The sequence below is a fragment of the Hypanus sabinus genome, chromosome 6 (assembly GCF_030144855.1).
Source record: "Hypanus sabinus isolate sHypSab1 chromosome 6, sHypSab1.hap1, whole genome shotgun sequence".
NCBI classification, from domain to species: domain Eukaryota; kingdom Metazoa; phylum Chordata; class Chondrichthyes; order Myliobatiformes; family Dasyatidae; genus Hypanus; species Hypanus sabinus.
In genome coordinates, this window is record NC_082711.1 from 128,453,639 (window position 1) to 128,477,036 (window position 23,398).

General features: G+C 39.7%; 1 protein-coding gene across 3 annotated transcripts in view; it reads right to left on the reverse strand.

Moving 5' to 3' along the window:
- Positions 1-23,398, reverse strand: part of rabep1 (rabaptin, RAB GTPase binding effector protein 1) — a 139,841-nt gene that overhangs the window by 17,773 nt on the left and 98,670 nt on the right. For all 3 annotated transcript variants that reach the window (XM_059972917.1, XM_059972916.1, XM_059972915.1), the window contains 2 exons: positions 15,909-15,964; positions 6,497-6,595 (listed from right to left, as the gene is read on the reverse strand). In XM_059972917.1, coding sequence (XP_059828900.1) covers positions 6,497-6,595; positions 15,909-15,964 — 155 coding nt within the window. The remainder of the gene's footprint in view (positions 1-6,496; positions 6,596-15,908; positions 15,965-23,398) is intronic.

Here is a 23,398-nt window from a genome sequence, read left to right on the forward strand (position 1 = left end):
CATAGGTCAGATCAGACTTGGGAGTATAAAAAATAGAAATCTACAGCTCATTACAGGCCCTTCAGCCCACAATGTTCTGCCGACCATGTAATCTAGCCTAGAATTTCCCTACCGCATAGCCCTCTATTTTACCAAGCTCCGTGTACCTATCTAAGAGTCTCTTAAAAGATCCTATTGTATCCGCATCGACCACCATTGCTGACAGTGCATTCCATACACCCACCACTCTGAGTGAAAAACTTACCTCTGACATCCCTCTTGTACCAACAGTGGCATGCGCAAGTCTGGGCACCCCCACCTTTAATATTTCAAGCAAGATTACTTTATTTCCATCTTTTACAGTTTCAAAATAACAAAAAAGGAAAAGGGCCCGAAGCAAAACTTTGGGCACCTTGCATGGTCAGTACTTAGTAAAACCCCCTTTGGCAAAAATCACAGCTTGTAAACATTTTTTGTAGCCAGCTAAGAGTCTTTCAATTCTTGTTTGGGAGATTTTCACCAGTTCTTCCTTGCAAAAGGCTTCTAGTTCTGTGAAATTCTTGGGCCACCTTGCATGCACTGCTCTTTTGAAGTCTATCCACAGATTTTCGATGATGTTTAGGTAGGGGGACTGTGATGGCCACGGCAAAACCTTCAGCTTGCGCCTCGAGGTAGTCCATTGTGGATTTTGAGGTGTGTTTAGGATCATTATCCTGTTGTAGAAGCCATCCTCTTTTCAACTTCAGCTTTTTTATAGATGGTGTGATGTTTGCTTCTAGAGTTTGCTGGTATTTAATTGAGTTCATTCTTCTCTCTACTAGTGAAATGTTCCCCATGCCACTGGCTGCAATACAAGCCCAAAGCATGATCGATCCACCCCCATGTTTTAACAGTTGGAGAGGTGTTCTTTTCATGAAATTCTGCACCCTTTTTCCACCAAACATACCTTTGCTCGTTGCGGCTGAAAAGTTTTATTTTAACTTCATCAGTCCACAGGACTAGTAAATGTTCCTTTGCAAACTTGATGCTGAATTTTGTGTTAAGGATGCAGGAAAGGTTTTCTTCTGATGGCTCTTCCATGAAGGTCATATTTGTGCAAATGTCGCTGCACAGTAGAACAGTGCAACACCACTCCAGAGTCTGCTAAATCTTTCTGAAGCTCTTTTGCAGTCAAATTAGGGTTTTGATTTGCCTTTCTAGCGATCCTACAAGCAATACTTTTGGAAAGTTTTCTTGGAAAGTTTCCAGACTTCAACTTGACCTCAACCATTCCTGTTAACTGCCATTTCTTAATTACATTATGAACTGAGGAAACAGCTACCTGAAAACGCTTTACTATCTTCTACAAAGCTTTATCTATCTACAAAGCAGGCAACATTTATTTTAATTTTCAGAGTACTAGGCAGCTGCTTAGAGGAGCCCATGGTTGCTGATTGTTGGGTCAAAGTTTGAGGAGTCAGGGTATTTATAAAGCTTCGAAATTTGCATCACCTAACTATTTGATTATTTAGGCCTTTCCTAACTATGGTTGTGATCAAGCCATAGCCCTAACAAGCTAATTAAGGTCTGAGACCTTGGTAAAAGTTATCTGAGAGCTCAAATCTCTTGGGGTGCCCAAACTTTTGCAAGGTGCTCCTTTCCTTTTTCTCCCCCACTCTAAAATTGAGCAAAACAAAAATAATACACTAATCTTGCTTAAAATGTTGAAATGAATGTTTCATCTTTAACTTTATTACTTTTGGAGATCAGTTCATCTTCTACTCAGTTAACTGTTCACAATAACAGATATTTTGACCAGGGGTGCCCAAAGTTTTGCATGCCACTGTACTTCCAAGCACCTTAAAACTAACCCATCCCTCCATTTCCTCATCCAGGTCATTTATAAAAATCACAGAGCAAGGGTCCCAGAACAGATCCCTGAGCACACCACTGGTCACCATCCTCCATGCAGAATATGACCCGTCTTCTGTGGGCAAGCCAATTCTGGATCCACAAAGCAAGATCTCCCTAGATACCATGCTTCATTACTTTCTGAATGAGCCTTGAATGGGGAACTTTATCAAATGCCTTACTGAAATCCCTATACACTACATCCATTGCTCTACCTTCAACGCGTTTTGTTACATCTTCAAAGAATTCAATCAGGTTCATAAGGCATGACCTGCCCTTGATAAAGCCATGCTGACTATCCCTAATCTGATTTTTTTCTTTCCAAATGCTCATAAATCTGCCTCTCAGGATCTTCCCTTAACAACTTCTCTAACACTGAAGTAAGTCTTACCGGACTATAATTTTCTGGGTTATCTCTGCTGCCTTTCTTGAACAAAGGAACAATGTTAGCAAGCTTCCAATCCTCTGGTAATTCTCCCATCCCCAATGACGATGCAAAAAGTAATGCCAGAGGCTCACCATCTCCTCCCTTACTTCCCACAGTAGCTTGGGCTATATTTCATCCGGTCCCGGTGACTTATCTGACTTAATACCTTTCAAAGGCTCTAGCACATCTTCTTTCTTAATGTCTATACATTCAAGATACAGGCCTTTCATTTTAATTTGTACTAATGGAAACAGTTCTACCGTAACATGGAACTAGCACTACTGGGTGGCTGCAGGCATAGAAAACAAATGTATCTTGTTTATCCATAACATGAAGCCTGATTATCTTATGCATGTCAAGAAATGAGAGTTAAACAAATAACTTTTTCAAATTTTTCCCTCCATAAATTCCAAGAGAGTTAATTTTATTGTCAGCATAGTGATTTGTAAATACTGTAAAGACAAATTTGTGACGTGAGCAACCATAGCGGGAAGATGGCCTGTGTTGCAGGAATATGCCTGTAACGATTAGAAGATGCAGGACATTTTCCTCCAGTCACTCTACTACTGTGAACAATGATGGCTTGAAGCTACCAGCGTGGGCATGGGTACTGAAATTGCTGTGGGTTATTCCCCAGATATAACTGGAGAGTTAACAGAGCCAACGTCTGCAGATTGAAGCAGGCAGTGTGATCATCTGTCAGGTCAGGGAGGATGACGGTCACAGTCTTGTCACATGTGATTTTGGTATTTTGGTGATTTTAGTATTGAGACAGGCAAGGAAACTGAACTACAGAATTTGCGGTGCAAAGCTCTGGAAAAGGTCAGCATGGACAGTAAGCAATGACATGTTCACAGGTTGTGGGTAAAAAAAAATAATGGTTTGGATTCAATTAATGAATCCAGATTCTCTGTGATTCAAGTGCTTTTAAGAGCAGTTAATACAAACATAAATACTCTGATTGGTTGCTGGAAAGAAAGGGTTAACCCTGACCCTGGCAGACAATTTGTGAATGGTTGTTTAGAGATTTGAATCCTCTGGGCCTGGAGCTCCAGGGTATCAGCAATTGACAATCAGTCTAAATGCACTTAGAAAACCATAAAATGATCTAGTGGGAATGAAGGGAGAATTGTATCTTCATTTCATTGTAAAGCACAAGTAGCAGGAAGATGATGGATAAAGCCAATGGAACCTGGGTCCACCAGGTTTTTCCACAAGAATTATGTGGTTCAGGATGATATACTGTCAGCGAGTGGGGACTGGGTATGGAGAAAGAACAAGAAAACATGAATTTATTTCGGGTTGAAAAACTAGGCTACTGTCTCAGAGCACAATACAGAAACTGGCTCTTTGGCCCATCTAGTCCACAGCAAAATCATTTAAACTGCCTACTTCCAAAGCCCTCCAATACCCCTACCATACATGTACCTATCCAAACTTCTCTTAAATGTTGAAATCGAGTTTGCATGCATCACTTGTGCTGGCAGCTCACTCCACAATCTCATGACCCTCTAAGTGAAGTTTACCCACATGTTCCCCTTAAATTTTTCACCTTTCACTCTTAATCCATCACCTCTATTTGTAGAGTCACCCAACCATAGTGGAAAAAGCCAGCTTGCATTTACCCTATCTAAACCTCTCAAATCTCCTCTCAATCTTCTATACTCTAAGGAATAAAGTCCCAACCTATTCAATCTTTCCTCATAACTCAAGTCCTCCAGTCCCAGCAACATTCTTGTAAATTTTCTCTGTTGCCTTTCAAACCTTATTTGCATCTTTTGTGTAGGTAGGTGACTGCACACAGTACTCCCAAGTTAAGCCTCACCAACGTCTTCTACAATTTCAACGTAACATCCCATCTCCTGTACCCAGTACTTTGATTTACGAAGGCTAATGTGCTTAAAGCTTTCTTTACGATCCTATCAACCTGTGACACAACTTCCAACGAATTATGGACCTTTATTCCCAGATCCCTCTGTTCTACGCTTTCCTCAGTGCCCTACCGTTCACTGTGTAAGACCTACTCTGGTTGGTCCTACCAAAGAGCAACACCTCACATTTGTCTGCATTCTATCTGCCATTTTTCCAGCTGGTCCAGATCCTGTTGCACTTCCTCGCTGTCCCTAATCTTGGTGTTATCGGCAAATTTGCTGATCCAGTTAACCACATTATCATCCAGGTTGTTGATACAGATGACAAACAACAACAGACCCAGCTCTGATCCCTGCAGCACTCCACTAATCACAGGCTTCCAGTCAGAGAGGCAACCATCTACTCCCACTCTCTGGTTTCTCCCACAAAGCCAATGCCTAATCCAACTTACAACCTTATCTTGAATGCAGTGCAAATGAATCTTCCTGATCATCCTCATATGTGGGACCTTGTCAAATGTCTTGCTAAATTCCACGTGGACAACATCCGCCATCTTACCTTTACCCACTTGCCTGGTAACTTCCTTGAAAAGCTCTCTAAGATTGGCTAGACGCACAAAGCCATGGCAACTATCCTTAATCAGTCCTTGTCTATCCAAATACTTGTATATTCAGTCCTTTAGAATACCTTCCCATAACTTATCCACTATTGATGTCACACTTACTGGCCTATAATTTTATGGTTTATATTTAGAGGCTTGCTTAAACATCAGAACAACATTGGGTATTCTCCGTCCTCTGGTACCTCTCCTGTTGCTAAAGATGATTTAAATACCTCTGCTAGGGCCCTGGCAATTTCTGCACTTGTCTCCAATAGGGTCCAAGGGAATACATTATCAGGCCCAGGGAATTTATCCACTCTAATTTGTCTCAGAACAGCAAACACCTCCTCCTCTGTAATGTGTATTAGGTCCATGAAGTCGATGCCACTTTGCCTCACTTATATAGATTCTGTGTCTATTTCCTAAGTAAATACAAATGCAAAAAAAAAATTAAGATCTTCCCATCTCTTCAGGCTCCACACATAGATTACCATTCTGATCTTCCATAAGACCAATTGTGTGTCATTTGCAATCCTTTTGTTAGAATCCCTTAGGATTCTTCCTCACCTTGTCTGCTAGGGCAACTTCATGTCTCGTTTTCCTTTCTGATTTCTTGCGTTTTTTTTATACTCCGTAAGTACCTCATTTGTCCTACCTGCCTATACCTGCTAAGCACCTCTTCTTCTTTCTCAAGCAGGGCCTCCATATCTCTTGAAAGCCAAGGTTCCCTACACTTGTTATCTTTACCTTTTATTCTGGCAGGCCATACAACAAAGCATCGTACTCTCAAAAGTTTACTTTTGAAGGCCTCCCACTTAGCAAGTATACTTTTGCCAGAAAACAGCCTGTCCCAATCCACACTTGCCAGATCATTTCTAAGACCATCAAAATTGGCCTTTCTCCAATTTAAAATGTCAACCCATGGACCAGACCCATCTTTTTGCATATTTACTTTGAAACTAATGGCATTGTGAAAAGTGTTCCCCTATACAAAGCTCTGTCTCGTTCTCATTCCCCAACAGCAGATCAAGTATCACATGCGCCCTCATTGAAGCTTCTACTTCCCTGAACACATCTGACAAACTCTACCCCACCTAGTCATTTTTACAGTATGGGATCCCTAATCAAAATGTAGAAAATTAAAATCACCTACTAAGTCTGCAGCTGTTCATGGTTTACATGAATAATTTGGATTTACAACTTTCTTTTCAAATAAAACCAATAAAGCTGGAGGGGATATGCTCCAGGAAGAAAGCAAAGCAGCAGCATGATAGGCAACAGATTACACGAGATGGGAAGTGAGAAAGGGAGGGAGATATGGGGAGACATACAGTTTGGTTTTTTGGAAGTAAAATGAAAAGATTTTTTAGATAATAAATATTAAATGTTGGTATAGAGGAACTTTGGTGCTTCACACCTGGTAACTGTAATTAATAGTAAACAATTACTAAACTAAATGACTAGGGCTGGCTTTGGAGGCATCGGCTGCAGCAGACAGAAATGTAGTACAGAATGTTCAGCGAAGGACAGGCACTTGTGCAGGATAGCCAAGAAGCAGAGAGAAATGAAGCAAATGGAAGGCTCTCAACTGAAAGCACAAACAACTCATAACTAGATAATTGGCAAAATAAAATGGATACAATCTATTGACCACAATGGCAAGGTGGTTGCAAAATGGCAGAGCTCATTCCCAACTTCCAGGCTCCCTTGGGATTCACTGAACTCACCTTTGCAGTACCGTCCTTCTTCACTTGTTCCTCCAAGTTGTTCTTCATTTCTTCAAGATCCTCCAGGTGCTTGCTCTTCTCTTGCAATCTGGCTTCCAACTGGAAACAAATGCTAATTTTAAACCAAGCTCTGAACCATATGGAAAATTCTTCCTGCACACTTTATCATTAAAGAACTGGTGAGCATAGAAAAAATAGGGATGCGAGGGAAGGGTATGAGAGAGTACCCCAACGGTCTTTGTGAAGTTAGTGTTGAGCTGCCTTTCTGAACCTTTACAGTGTGTGCAATGAGGCTCAAACTTCTGTTAGGTGGGGAATTTCATCATTTTAATTCAACCACAATGAAAGAACAGCTTCCACTCACTATGTGATACAAGGAAGGAGTGAGGTGCTATTGGTGAAAACTGACAGGTTCTGAGTGTTCCAGGTGTCAGGTTAAGAGCTCCAATGCAGGTGCCTTGGCAAGTTGGCTGGAGAATATGTTAAATAGTGTGATGGAGGTCAGGTAATAGTTAGCCTTTGAAGGAGTAATGTAAAAATTACCAAAAAAGTTGCTCCTAATGCCCCAAGCAGAATTTTTAAAAAAAATTATACATTCACAGTTGAGAAGGGTAATTAAAAGAGTGTTATTTCAAAGGAGTCATTGTCAGTAACACCAGCTGTCTGAAGATTGGGCACATGTTCCTGTCTACATCATATGATGTTGAGGTTGAGTTTCAAGTTCCTATGAGTGAACAGAGGTAGCTGAAGAGAATGTGGAGGCATTAATAACAATCCTAAAATCACTAGATTTTTGAATGGTTCCAGAGGACAAGAAAATTGCAAACATCTCTCCACTCTAAAAGGCAAGGGGCAAAAGACAGGAAATCATAAATTGTCTACAGTGGTTGGCAGAATGTTGAATCCATTGATAAGGATGAGATCTCTGGGTATTTGTAGGCACATGATAAAATAGGCTGAAATTACTAGAGTTTCCATGAAGGGAAATATTGCTTGACAAATCTGTTGGAATTCTTTCTAGAATTAACAGGCATATAGACAAGGGAGAAACAGTGGATATTGTTTGCATGTATTTTTGGAAGGCCTTTCCACAAGGGGTTCAAAACTGCTCACAGTATTCCAAATGTAGTCTGACTGATACCTTATAAAACCTCAGCATTACATCTTTTCTTTTATATTCTTGTCCTCTCAAAATGAATGTGAATATTGCATTTGACTTCTCGAACGCAGACTCAACCTGCAAGTTAACCTTGAAGGAATCCTGCATGAAGACTCCCCAAGTTCCTTCGTACCTCTGATTTCTGAATTTGCTCATTTAGAAAACAGTCTATGACTTTTTCCCCTTCTACCAAAGTGCACAACCAAACATTTCCTGACACGATATTCCATTTGCCATTTCTTTGCCTATTCTCCTAATCTGTCCCAAATCTTCTGCAAACTTTCTGCTTCCTCAATGCTACCCATCTTCATACCATCTGCAAATGTGGGCCACATAAGAGCTCATGGAATTACAGTATAGACAGAAGAATTGGTTGACTGGCAGAAAGCAAAGGGTGTGAATAAAGGAAGCCTTTTTTTTTGTTTGACTGTCGGTGACTATTGGTGTTCTACAGTGGTTGGTGTAAGAACCACTTCTTTTTACATTAAATGTCAATGAACTGGATGACAAAACTGATAACTTTGTGAAGGTTGATAGCTTCTTGATTAGTAAGGTACCAAAGGTTAAGGGGAGAAGGCAGAACAATGGGGTTTAGGGGGAAAATAAATCAGCCATAATTGAATGGTGAAGCAGTCAATAAGCCAAATGGCCTAATTCTGCTCCCATGTCTTATGGTCTAACTTCAACAATAGCTTGTGCTAGTCCAAGTGCACAGACACTACAGCCAAAAAAACCCTGACCAACACCTCTATTTCCTCAGGAGGTGAAAGTAATTCAGCATGTCCATATTAACCATTACCAACTTTAATCAATGCATCATAGAAAGTATCCTATTCTATATCAGCTTGGTATGGTGACTACACAGCCTGTGACTGCAAGAAATGCAGTTGTGGGCACAGTTCAGCATATCATCGAGACCAGCCTCCCTTTTATGGACACTGTCTATTTTTCACTGCCTCAGTAAAACAGCCATTTAAAGAATCACACCCATCCTAGACATTCCCTCTTCTCTCCTCATTCATTAGCTGAGTGGAAATAAAAATCTGAAAACAAGCTCAAGGACAGATTCTATCCTGCTGTAATAATACAAATAGATTGTTCACTAGTATATTAAGATGGACTCAACCTCAATCTGTCTCAATGTGATCTTGTACTTTGTTTACTTGAACTTTATCTGTAGCTGTAACACTTAATTCTGCATTGTTATTGATACATCTTGTTTCAACTCAATGCACAGTGTAATTGTTTGATCTGTATGAACTGCAAGGTAAACTTTTCATTGTATCTTGGTTAATGTGACAATAATAATCCAATTTCAAAAGAGTACCAAAACTTGATAAAAGGAAGATTGAGTGGAACTACATAGAAGCATTAAAATAGACTGCAGGAACTTTTATACATTGGCCAAGAGCAGCAAGGCTAGACGTAGACACTTCAGACAGGGGCAGGGGATTTATTAAGGCAAAGGCAGTGGCATTGCACAATTACTTAGCATGTCTTCACAAAAGACACACAAGGTATGTTAGAAATATGTTGGGGAATGAAAAGTTTAATGGGAATGTGTAATGAATAGAACTCAGTACTGGTTAAAAATACAGTCTTGAGCAGACAAATCTAATGACTGAATGATTTGTATCCTTAAGTTCTGAAAAAGAATTTTTAAGATAGTTTGCTCTGGCTGTCACCTTGCAAGGTTCTGTAGATTCTGGAAATGTTCCTGCAGTCTAGTAGCAAGTGTTTTTTTTTTAAAGTTACATATAAATATGTAGACCCTTTCAGCCCTTCGAGGTATGTCACCCCAGCAACCCCTGCTCCAACCCTAGCCTGATCACAGGACATTTACAATAACCAACTGGTAGATCTTTGGACTTTGAGAAGAAACCTGAGCACCCAGAGTAAACATTCCATAGGGAGGATGATATCAGAATTGAACTCCGAACTCCAACACCCGAGACTTACTAGCATCCTGCCAACAGCTACACTATTGTGTGACCCACTACTTATGACAGGAGGAAAAGAGAACAGGGAGCAACAGAGATGAGAAAACGTAGGAATTTATTACAAAGCATACATGAGAATACATTGAAAAGAATAATAGGACGAAGTATACTCAGCATTGGATGAAAGAAAAACTCTGTTTAGTCTGGAGACCAATGATAATCTCTCCAAGGATGAGACCAGTAAAGTTTTGTAACGTATTTTCAAAAGGTATTTGCTAACAACCTGTAGACCGAGTTGATTGACAAGGTTAAAGTCCAGTGAAGAGTGTAATATACTGATAAAAAAATGAGAATTCAATATTGGACATAGAGCAAAGATTGGGAACAAAGATCAGTCTTAATCTGGCTGAGACTAGTGCAGTTCTGCAGGGTTTGATGCTTGGGCACAGCTTTCTAAGACCTAACCAGCAACTGGCTTTGCTGATGATACTGAAGCAAATGGGATAAATGTACAAAAGGATATCCTGAAAATTCAAGGAAAAAAGTAAAATCTGAGTATGTGAGAATGTGGAATGTGGAAAAATGCCAAGTTATCTACTTTGATACATGTTACAAAAATGCAAATTAATTGTAGAAGAGATAAACTGGACAGTATTGATAAACTATCTGTACTTGTACACAAGTCGTCTAAGGCTAACATGCAGATGCAGTGAAGAATTATTTCTACAACAATCAAAGGGACAAATACTACGGTGGCTTTATTACAAGACAATTTGAATGTAGGAGTTGGGAAGTTTTATTGCAATTATGAAGAGCCTTAGTTAGATCACGTCTGGTGTAATGTGAACAGTTTTGCCTCCTTAGCGAAGAAAGGCTACACTTGGTGCTCAGGATGGCAGGAATTCACCACACTGTTCCAGGTTTGCTTTAAGAGGAGAAACTTGTTTTTTCCAAGGTTCAGATGAATAAAAGAAATAACATCAAAGTTTATAGAATTCTCAAAGGCTTGACAGACAAGAAGCAGGGAAGACAATTCTGAGGTGTCCAGCATCATTGTTTCATAATGAGTCAGCTTTGGACTGAGATAGGGAGACGTTCCTTCATTGCGGTGAATCTTTGGAAGTCTCTAACCCTAACCCTAAATAAATGCAGATCATTGAGAATAGAGGGTATCAGGTACCCAAAAAATAGCATCAGGAATTTCACATGCCCAAGTGAAGAAATTATTATCCAAATACATATACAGTAGATTCCGGTTAATTGGGTCATTGGTTAATTGGGACTATGTATATTTGGATCAACTCAGAAGACAAAAACAAATCCAGAAAATAGCCGGGATTCCTTTCATTTATTTGAGACACTATGTTGCTTAATTAGGAAGTATCAGTCATGCGCACTTGTGAGGTTGTTAGACACTATACCAGGCTTAGAGCAAACAGTTGTTAAATAGCATCAGTTCTGTGTGTGTGTTTGTGTTCACAAAGCAGTAACCTTTGTCACTGATAGTTGGCAAAAAATGAGCAGCAAAGACATTTCAGAATTGTTTTGCAGTTTTACAGTTTCCAGCATTCAGGCTTGGAGATAGAAACTACAGCACAATACAGGCCCTTCAGCCCACAAAGCTGTGCTGAACATGTCCTTACCTTAGAAACTGTCTAGGGTTACCCATAACCCTCTATTTTTCTAAGCTCCATGTACCTATCCAGGAGTCTCTTAAAAGACCCTATCGTATCCACCTCCACCACTGTTGCCAGCAGCCCATTCCTCACACTCACCACTCTCTGCATAAAAAAAACTTACCCTCGTCAACTCCTCTGTACCTAATTCCAAGCACCTTAAAACTGTGCCCTCTCATGCTAGCCATTTCAACCCTGGGAAAAAGACTCTGACTATCCACACGATCAATGCCTCTCATCTTCTTGTACACCTCTATCAGGTCACCTCTCATCGCTCCAAGGAGAAAAGGCCAAGTTCACTCAACCTAGTCTCATTAGGCATGCTCCCCATATCCAGACAACATCCTTGTAAATCTCCTCTGCACCCTTTCTATGGTTTCTACATCCTTCCTGTAGTGAGCCGACCAGAACTGAGCACATTACTCCAAGTGGTGTCTGACCAGGGTCCTATATAGCTGCAACATTACCTCTCTGCTCCTAAATTCAATTCCACAGTTAATGAAGGTCAATAAACCATACGTCGCCTTAACCACAAAGTCAACGTGCGCGGCTGCTTTGAGTGTCCTATGAGTTTTCACGTCCTTCCTGTAGTGAGCAACCAGAACTGAGCACAATACTCCAAGTGGGGTCTGAACAGGATCCTATATAGCTGCAACATTACCTCTCGGACCCCAAGATCTCTCTGATCCTCCACAATGCCTAAAGTCTTAATATTAATGCTATATTCTGCCATCACATTTAACCTACCAAAATGAACCGCCTCACACTTATCTGAGTTGAACTCCATCTGCCACTTCTCTGCCCAGATTTGCATCCTATCAATGTTCCACTGTAACCTCTGACAGCCCTTGACACTATCTACAACACCTCCAACCTTTGTGTCGTCAGCAAACATACTAACCCATCCCTCCACTTCTTCATCCAGGTCATTTATAAAAAATCACATGGAGTAGGAGTCCCAGAACAGATTCCTGAGGCACACCGCTGGTCACCGACCTCCATGCAGAATATGACCCATCTACAACCTCTCTTTGCCTTCTGTGGGCAAGCCAGTTCTGGATCCACAAAGCAATGTCCCCTTGGATCACATGCCTCCCTACTTTTTCAATAAGCCTTGCATGGGGTACTTTGTCAAATGCCCTGTTGAAATCCATATACACTACATCTACTGCTCTACCTTCATCAATGTGTTTAGTCACATCCTCAAAAAATTCAATCAGGCTCATAAGGCACAACCTGCCTTTGACAAAGCCAGGCTGACTATTCCTCATCATATTATACCTCTCCAAATGTTCATAAATCCTGCCTCTCAGGATCTTCAAGTCAAGCTAAGCTGCTTTTTATTGTCATTTCAACCATAACTGATGGTACAGCACACAGTAAAAACGAAACAATGTTCCTCCAGAACCACGGGGCTACATGAGACAAAAAACACTAGACTATGTGAAACAACACAGAACTACATTAGACTCCAGACCTACACGGGACTACACAAAATGCACAAAACAATGCAAGACAGTACAATAATTAATAAACAAGACAATAGGCACAGTAAAGGGCAAATTACAATATAATAATAAATGATGCAAATGTAAACAATTTTTTAGCAGAAATTGAGAAAGAAATGAGCAAAAATTGCAAAGGGAGTGGAGTGGTGTTCAGGGGGTGTGTGTGTGTGTGTGTATATATATATATATATATATGTGTGCATGCAAGCGCAGGTTGGTGTCAGGCTAAACTCTGGGAATTGAGGAGTCTAATGGCTTGGGAGAAGAAACTGTTACACATTTCTCCATCAACTTACCAACCGCTGAAGTAAGACTCACTGGTCTATAATTTCCTAGGCTATCTCTACTCCCTTTCTTGAATAATGGAACAGCATTCACAACTCTCCAATCCTCTGGAACCTCTCCTGTTGATGATGCAAAGATCATTGCCAGAGGCTCAGCAATCACCTCCCTCGCCTCCCACAGTAGCCTGGGGTACATCTCATCTGGTCCCAGTGACTTATCCAACTTGATGCTTTCCAAAAGCTCCAGCACATCCCCTTTCTTAATATCTACATGCTCAAGCTTTTCAGTCCACTGTAAGAGATGCCAGAAATGGCCGGAAGTGAAAATGATTTCACTACTTCAGCAAGTTAGGACTATGAAGAATTTGTAGGTATTGACAATCATCTTGAATGTTTACAATGAAAATGAAGACTTGGAGGATGTTAACTGTTTCTAACCAGTGTCAGTTATCATGTGCATGTAACGTGGCTGTTTTACACTACACAGTGTTTACTGCAGATGGTTTTTAAATAGTGTCAGTTACATATGCTTGAATTACGTTATTCATTTGAACCGATCAATGCTGTATTAAAAAGCAATGATTTTTACACTACTTTATGCAGGAAAGGAGGTGTCTGCGCTGATTTCGTTCCCTACAGTCAATCAAAAGAACACTGGATTAATTCCTCTGTTGATAACTATCAGGATCTAATGCACAATTTTATAGTACTGTAGTTATATTGGTAGTGTTCTAGTTAAACACAATTTGTCTTTTTTAAACTACTTCCATGAAACTTTGGCTAATTGGACCAGTTGCTTAATTGGGCCAAAATGTACTGGTCCTGATGTGTCCCATTTAACCGGAATCCACCACTTAAAATTGCTTAAATTACTTAAAAGAGTTATCTACAACCAAAAGGCCATACATCATTTGCTACTCAGTTCTGTATATTGTATAATTAATGAGAAATCATAAATCCACTCATAATACAACTTGTGAAGTCAAAATGTTGCAACTAGATTAGATGAAAGAATTACAAAAGGCTCTTAAAATTAAGCAGCAAAATAGGGAAGGCTTCCACTCCATCCAGCCTACCTATCCATAAACTTCCCAAAAGAACATAACTAAAAGAAATGTAACAGATTTTGTTTTGGGTTTGAGGAAATCAAGTATATGGAGTCAATTCTAGAAAGTAGGACAGAACTGAAAGATCCACCAGGATCTTACTGAACATAGTAGCTGGTCTACTATTGCTTCTTCCTGTGATTCTCCAACAGGGTAAATTCTCTAGATTTTTAAAATAATTCATTTTTCAGGAATTATGGCCCATCACAAACTGCATCAGGTAGATTTGTCATGCTTTCTAGAAAATGGTGTTGAGCAGGGAGTTTTAGGATTTAAGGACAAAACCAAATATGCAAATCAGAAAATTGTGGATTTGGAGGGGAACCTCCAGGTAGTGGTGCCCCCGAGCTCTGGTATTCAAGTCCTTCTGATGGTAATGAACATGGAGGAGACAGGGCAATTAACTGCAATGTAGTCCAATTGAATATCTAATCACCAGTCAAGCTTGGTGACTTGACAATTGTAACTCCATTGACCCACGGGTAGGTGGTTGGACTCTCATTGAAGATGTTCAGTGATAGTTAAATGCTTAAGCCTTCATGTTGTTCAAACTAGCTCCATTTGCTGAGTTACAAATATCATTGAACATAGTAAAATAAGCAGCAAGCATTCTGACTTCTGAACTTAATCGGAGAAAGGCTCTTTACGAATATAAATGAACAAAAGAATAGGTTTATACAAAATGTACACAGAACTAATCCCACTTCTTAAAAAACATGAAAGGGAGCTGAACAAATTTTGACCAGAAATCATTTGTCACGAAATGCAGCTTTTCTAAACTCCTGAAACCCATTTGTTAACAAGAGCCTGTCTAGCTGCATACTGCAATCCAATGTTTCTTGCTCCACTAACCCTGCCAGATATATGCTCACACACCAACCACCCTTTGGGTAAAAAGAAAAGTCATATTTAATTTATTTGAATTCTGACCACTGATATTTAGGTTTTGTCAGGCAGTACACATTTTCTTAGATACAGTTGATTTCATTTTTAATTTCCAGGGGTACTGGACAGCAGGCATTGATTTGCACGCTCAGTCTTACCCCTACTTCCACCCTCCAACCAGTAACTGTTGGTCCACAAACTGGCCTGCAACAAACTCACAGGAACATTGGACCCAGAGTGAACTAAAAGCCAATTCAATCGTCTCCAATACAGAATAAAACTAAAGTTGCTGGAATTAATCAATGGTTCAGTAGCATCTATGGAGACAAGCAATTAATTTGAGATCAAGGACCCAAGACTAGGCTACTCAGCTCCACCATGCTGCCTTGCTATACAACAGAAAGCACAGCTGATCACCACAGCCACATCCTTGGACCTTTATCCCTTTTATACCTTTAGTTGCAAAAAACTATCAAGCACAGATTTAAAACTGATTGAGCTGGTTGTATCTCTACATTTCCCAATTGCTGAGAGGTCTACTTCTTAAATTTTTGGTTTTAATCCCTACACCTAACTATCTACCCAGTGGTTTTCCTCTGTTTATCCCGTTCCCCTTTAGAACCTTTCTAACTTCAATCAAATCATTGTATAATCTTCCAAGTTACAGGGAACGCAATCCTAGTTTGTACAACGTCTTTATAATGTAATTTTGGGCATCTGTACTTTTATTTGTGTAATAATCTCTAAACTGACCAACTAAACCAAAGTCTCAGTCCCAAGCCCATTTCTTCAAAAGTTCACATGACAGTTACTCATTCAGAAGCACATCAGGTTCTAACAAAATAAAATCTCACCTGATCTTTATCTGCTTTCACTCTTTCCAATTCAGTTTTCAAACTGGAAAAAGATGCTGAAATATAGAAAAAACACAATAGAAAGTTCACATTTACAATGACTTTACACACCAGAATGCTACTTTTTTGTGAATGTTGTATAGCAGCCAAACATTTCATGCAAAGCTTGTGAACACAATGCAGGAAGATCCAAATAAGCTGATAGCCAAGATCTTTTCGGTTAATTGCCAGATCTCAAGAAAAATGAGTGGACACTGTCATTCAAAGTCAGTGGCTCATTCTTCATATGGCGCCTCAAACATGGCCACAGACTAGTAGCAACACTGGTCTGCAATTAACTGTGTTGAGATGTTCTCTTAAAAAGCTAAATAACCAAATGGTTGTCAGTAAGGTGGTTAAAGAGGCACTTGGTATGTTCTTTTATTAGCTGAAGCTCAGAACATGAGTAGCAGGTTATGCTGAAGCTGTCTACAACACTGCCTGGGCCACAGTCTGATTACATTAGGAATGTGATTATACTGGAGGGAGCGTAGCGGAGTTTTGACAATGGCAGCAGGACTGGAAAACTGAAGTTAAAAGATTAGATCAGCTGTAGAACTGAGGAAGCTTGGGGAAACTCTTTTGGAAGTGTGTAAACTTATGATGGACTTAGGCACTTTCTATTTGCTCAATCCATTTTCTTAGCAGAGGGGTCAAAATCAGGGGCAGCCATTTCAAAAACAGATAAATAGTAATGGAAAATAAAGGTGATGGGAGTCTGGATCTCACATACAAATTTTACCAGATATATACATATTACCCATAGTTAGAGCTGGAAGATGAGATTAGGATGGAGAGTTCTTTATCAACTGGCATGGACATGTGAGTGGATGTCTTCTGGTCAGAAATTTTCAATAACTTTATCAATGCTTATTTGTATTTAAAATTTTTCTTTGATAGCCAAAAATGTGATCTCATTGCTCACTCAAACCATAGCAGGAAGCATCAGGATTTTAAAGCACAGTTATGAGACCTGGAATGCAGGTAGACCTAATTATGTTTAATTATAATGGTTGACTTGGTGTGTTTGGGTAGTCTTGTTTTGTCTGGTGGGTTTGGCGCTCCTTTCTGGGGAACGCGCTAAGATGGTAGCATGATATTAATAGGCAGCAGCCTCTCCGGACTCTGGATCGGGGATTGCCAAATGTTATGTGGATTTTCTGGTGTAGTCTGTTTTGTCGTGTGCATTTGTGATATCATTCTGGAGGAACATTGTCTCATTTTTTAACTGCGTTGCATTTGTAGTTTCTAAATGACAATAAACTGAAACTGAACTGAACTGAGACTGTATCAGCAAAAGTAAAAAACTGATGCAAAACAACAAGTTGGTGAATCTGCCACAGATCACCAAAGGGAGATCTTTGGGTAATGATCTGATTAGCATTTCCCAAGTCACTAATCAGCTTCACCCCATCACTGCTCACACAGTAAAGGTAGAAGTGACCTCAGTAAATGGAAACTCACTAAACACAATTGTGATCAATTAAACTGAACAAACGTTTCATCAATAATTTTCCTACAGTTGTAATTTATCACCCTACTAATGAATGCACAATGTTCAGTACCATTCACGACTCCCAAAATAATGATGCAGTCCACATCCAAATGCAAACAGGACTTGGACAGTAACCAGGCCTTGGCTGATAAATGACAAGTAATATGAGTTCCTCCAACATTTTGTGTTGCTTGGATTTCTAGCATCTGCAGATTTTCTTTTGCCTGTAATATTCACACCACAGAGGTGCCAGCCAATGATTACATCCAACAGGAGAAAATCCAGCCACGACCCACTGACATTCAAATGGTATGAATACCCCACTTCCGATATTCTGGGGGTTACACTGATCAAAAACTGAACCGCAGTGATCAAATACACTATGAACAGAGGCAGGTACCTGGTCAGAGACTCGCATCTTAATTCCCCAAAGCTTATCATCACATACAAGGCTCATAAGAAATGTGATGACGCTCAAGAAACTTCTTATAATACAGAGCACAGCAGTCCACTTACTTCATCACTGACACAGTAGCAGCAATCTGCACCATTTACAGAATGCACTGCAGCCACACCACAGACAGTACCTTCCTTCCAAACCCATCACTTCCACCACCTATGAGCTACAAGTTGCCCTCCACACCTCACACTGTCCTGATATGGAATTATTCGTCCCTTCAATGTAGCTGGGTCAAAACCTTGGAACACTTGTCCCAACAGCATTGTGGGTATACCCACACCTCAACGACAGCAGCAGTTTACAAAGCAATTCGTCATCACCTTTATGGACAATTAAATACCGGCTCAGCCTGAACCCTACACCCCTTCAATTAATAAAATATGGTGGTGATGACAGTGGAGAAGGGGTTGGTGCAAAGAGACAAAAACAACTGACTAAGGCTAACTATCGACCAGACAAAGATATCTAGGATCAGCTGGAATTGAAATTTTGAAATTTGGAAACTGAGAGAAACCACAACACCATTGCTTGAATTTGGAAGTGATATTGGAAAAAATATATATACATACACACACACACACACACACACAAATATGACTGGTGAGCTGCAACAGCAGACCATTAGCAAAAGAATGGGAACTCCATACTCCTGGTTACTGAAATATTCAAGAAAGAGAAGGAACAAGTTTTGCTGATAAAAATACTCTGATACTGAAGATGAACAAGGAACAAGGAATACATTCAATCTGATTGGAATTAATGGTCAACCTGTTGCACTGCAGGATGTGTGGTCCATGCAGGTAAATCTGCAGGCACATTATGGAAAGATGTAAGAACTAAAGAGCAGAGAAAACTGAAAATTTACATTATTCTAACACAGATGGCCAGAGAGGGGCAGGATTTTCTAAAATTCCCAGAATAAAAACTTAAATACATGCAACATGGATACAAGAGGTGTACATAGAATAGAACGGGCTCTTTGGCTACAATGTTGTATCAAACTAATCTTTCATTGGGCGAGCATTTGACTAATAATGGTCATAAAATCGTAACTGAAGGAAGGCCAAGTTTTACAAGTTGAAAGAGGTAGTTTAGAACATTAGTTGTACAACTATTTACTCGCACATTTGATCAGCTATTCAATAAGGTGATGGCTGATAATTTATACATTCAAACACTTTCCAAAACTATATTATTCCCTAAAAATTCATAAAATTCTATGATCTTTATTGATGCAATTTTGGGGCACTCAAAATAGCTGCGAAAATCTGAGGTAAATTTCAAAAGACTCTAGATTCTGTAATTCAAAAAGAAAAACAGATAGAAGATCCTGTTTTTAGTTTAGAGAGAATAATCTAAAGCAAATTAATTGTCTAGCAGTGAAGAATGTGTTAATAAACTAAAGGCAGCACAGATTTTTAAGGAATATCAACCCAAAAATCTGATTGCTTGGTCTCCAAAGAACACCAGCACTAGGTCCAATTTTTTAAATTAATAGAATAGCTCAAAGTACATTTACAGAAAACAAATCTGAGATTTGTCCACCTTAAGGCAGCCACAAAACAAAGAAATAGCACGGAACCTGCTCCTAGAAAAAACATCAAACTAACACAAAAAAAGAACAAATTGCGCAAGCAGTGAAAAGTGAGAGCAGAACACAGAACCCCAAACCAGGAATATTCAGATTAGTACTGCAGAGGCAGTCTTCACTGATTGCCCCAATCAAATCACTCAAAAACAGTAATCAGAATCTAGTAACACAAGCAACCTAAACCTCAAAGTCCCCCCCAGAAACGAGTCCACAGCCATGCTGATCAATCCTTGCAACATAGATCCCAAGACTCCTACAGCAGCTAGTGAGGAGAGGAAGACCGTTTAAATGCAGGAAGATAAACACTGAAAACCCTCCAGCACCCTGCTCTCGTCTCTGTTGACTTCAGCTTGCTCGTGCCTCAATTGGAGAGAAGCAATAGAGTTGATCATGGGTTCCAGCCCTCGCTCCATGTTTCTGGTCGCACGCTCCAAACTCTCACGGAGACAGCTCATGCAGTCCAAAAACATATCAAAACCTAAGCCAAAGGTTCCAACTGTATGCTGCTTAGAAGTAGATTATACTTGAAAGTAGTAAAATAGTAGTTTTGTAAGCTGTATGCAGGACATTGTTGTTGGTCGCATTGTTTGCTGGCAGCATCTTGAAGATCAAATACTTCAATAATACATTAGTTGGCAAACTGAAGCCAAAATCATGGTGACAACTGAAGGGTGACAGCAGTGGTGCTTGTGTGTTTTGCTGCCTGGAAATCTGTAACTGGTGTGGAGCAGGAATTGGCTTTGGGATGTATTCCACACAGAGGGTAGCAGTAATCAAGAACGAGATTAATTTGTACAAGTACACAGATAGAAAAGGTTTACTGATTGAATGTAGGCAAGTGGGATAAGTGCTGATAGACATCACAATCGGCATGTATGTGCTGTATGAAGTACACCTAGTTGGACAGAGCTTTTACTTTTCTTAAATTCTTTCTTAAAAATAATGGAGAAACAACAACGGGAATCAATAGGATCAAATTTATTGGACAGGGAGGCAAATACTTCAAACCAATAAAGCCACACTGGAAATTACTTGTTCATTCATGTGGCTCCAGTTATTACTGGACACAGAGGCATATACTTCAAACTAATAAAGCCACTTTGGAAATTACTTGTTCATTCTTGAGGTTTCAGTTACCCTCTGCATCATTTGACCAGAATGGGGCACAACTGGTGAAATCTTAGCAATACAAGTACTCTACTTACAGTCTCCTGCATGAATGGAGCTCCTACGCTGGACAATATAGAGCACATTCTATATCTTACTGTGATTCCCCTCATTTGCCTGTCTCCCAGACAGATCCTCGAGGGCTCACAAAATGACTATGATGCACTGTCAGAAGGACAAACAGGGTTATGTTTTGCACTGGAAATTATACACAATTAAACACAAGAATATATTGGAAACAATGATATGGGTCCATTGATTTCAGAACAATGTGAGTGTTGCAGTGATGCTATTTTAAGGTAAAACACCACTCAACATCCAATGGCAGCCAACATTTTGCTCAAATACAGGACACTAGCAGGCTGTCAGGTAAGTTGTGGCAAGGTCAGCAGTGACTGCCACATCAGTGACTTCTCTGCCAAAAGAAGCTTTTGGATTTTCCACCTAAATAGGGACATAGGGAACTCATTGTGGAAGATTATTTATAACAAAGCCACATCAAGTAATTTTAACATTCAAGGTGCTGTTTTCCCGTAAAAATTGAGGGGGAAGGGGAAGGAGGTGGCAGCAGAGGACATAGTGGGAGGTGAAGGCAAGGAACTGGGAGGAATGAGGAAGTGATCATAAGTAGGTCTTACACCATAAGAGAAAATCTGCATATGCTGGAAATCCAAGCAACACATACACACTTGTGTTGACTGCACGTTAAGACCCATTTGCCTTTCTGTTTCAGGATTCTTCCTCAAGGAGACCAATACTGTATATTGTACTTCACATTGTCTCACCAATCAATGCCCTTTATAAATGAAGTATAACATTTTAAATTCTACATGCAATAAACAATGACATTGTTATCTTTTCTAATTACTAGCTTTACCTACGTACATACTAGCCTTTTGCTATGGCTTTCTCTACCACCTTTCAATTTAGATGAAGTTAATAAAAAGCTGAAAAAATTAAATCAAAGACTGATAACAATTTTTCCTCCTACGTTTCAGTTGAGAATGTCCATTTGGATGAATAGGACTGCTAATTGCATGTCAGATAAATGTGGTGTGGGGGGGGGGGGGGGGAGACTAATAAACAGGGCTTCATTGTTAGACTCCATGTGGAGTACAGTAAGGAGATGGGTGTCACTAAGCACATCCCAAACTTACGACAAGCTCTGCCCATGTCTGGGATTTGTTCTTATGTGGGAGCCACAACCAACACACTTAGCCTAAATCAAGAGTATGGATAGACTGCTGGATTGAATTTTATGTTACTTTGTGTCACCAGTATTACAAAGGAATACCAAAGCTAGACCAACAATGACTGGAAAATCCAATGTCTTTGTTATATAAGAACAGCAAATCAGAATAAAGGCTTTTCTTGATTAGATTATCTCTATACCGAAGCAAGATACACTACACCTGGCAAGTAAAACAGCAGAGATCTCAGATCAACAAATCATGATCCCTCATTCTTAATAGCCCAATATTAACAGTGGAATAATGGGCACTCTGTACTTTCCCATATCTAAAATCAAAAAGTATTGCAAATCTGCACTCCACTATCTATCAAGCCCAACCTATAAACACACAGTATTAACTGCACAAGGCTTTGAGGTTTTCGATAGCAGCATAACCACATTGGAAACCACTGACTTACAGCAGACACCTCTGCACAAATCAAACAGCTGCAGGGATTTGTTAGGTGGCCCGAACTTAGGATCGAGATTTGTCATTCCCTGCTTTATCATGGATAAAAATGTCTGGTAATGGGGAAGAGAATATTGTTGGACAAAAGTTGATCTTTCTAGCAGAGGTAGGAGATTATTAGTCCACTCAATAGTATTATCTTGCCTTAAAATTTAGATCCATGACAGTCAATATGTTCCTTTTAAAAACTAACAATAGTTTAATAACAGAATATATATTGCAGATATATTGTTTTAAGCACAAAGAATAAATTATATATTAATGTAAAAGATGCCTTGAAGGACTTGCAGATTTATGTATTTGAAGCTTAGGAGAATTAAAGTACCTTCAATAAAGCAGTTGAAATAAATCAATAAAAGAGTGGAGACCAGATGAATTACTCATTTGGTCTGAACAGACTCTTCTGATTGGTTAATCCAATGCCATTCCAATGCCATTCCAGCATTGCTTTACAAAGATGATCTAACAGTAGGACATTTCACGCTGTTACAGACTACTGTGACCCATAAATATTAGTTAGTGAACCAGCTAAGCACATCTCCAGCAAGTGATGTCAGCTGAGAGTGAAAGGCATTATTCATAAGCTTCATACCTTCCAAGATGTCTGGGAGTCAACGAGTCAAAAACAAAACAGATGATGGAAAGATATTAGAGAAAAACACAAATTAACAAATTAAGTAGCATTAAACTAAGATCACATATGCTTTTTAAGAATATCTTGTTTGTATCTAACTCATTCCTTGTTTAAAGTTGAGCAGAATATAACTTTATTAATGATTTACAACACTGAATGAATCTTTTGCTGCAGTGTCTTTGTATAGTAGTTAAAATGGCACCAGTGTTCCCAGCCTGTATTTTACTTACCACAGCCAGCTTGCTCGCTTCCATGTGGTTCATGAGAAGAACAGAAGGAACCCTAGATAAGATCATCATTGCTGTCCCAACTAGGAATTGACAACTAATAAGGGGTGTGAATGAGCCCAATGCTGGGCACTGCTTTCAAAAAAGAATGGTGGGTCTGGGGGTGTGGTAGGGGTG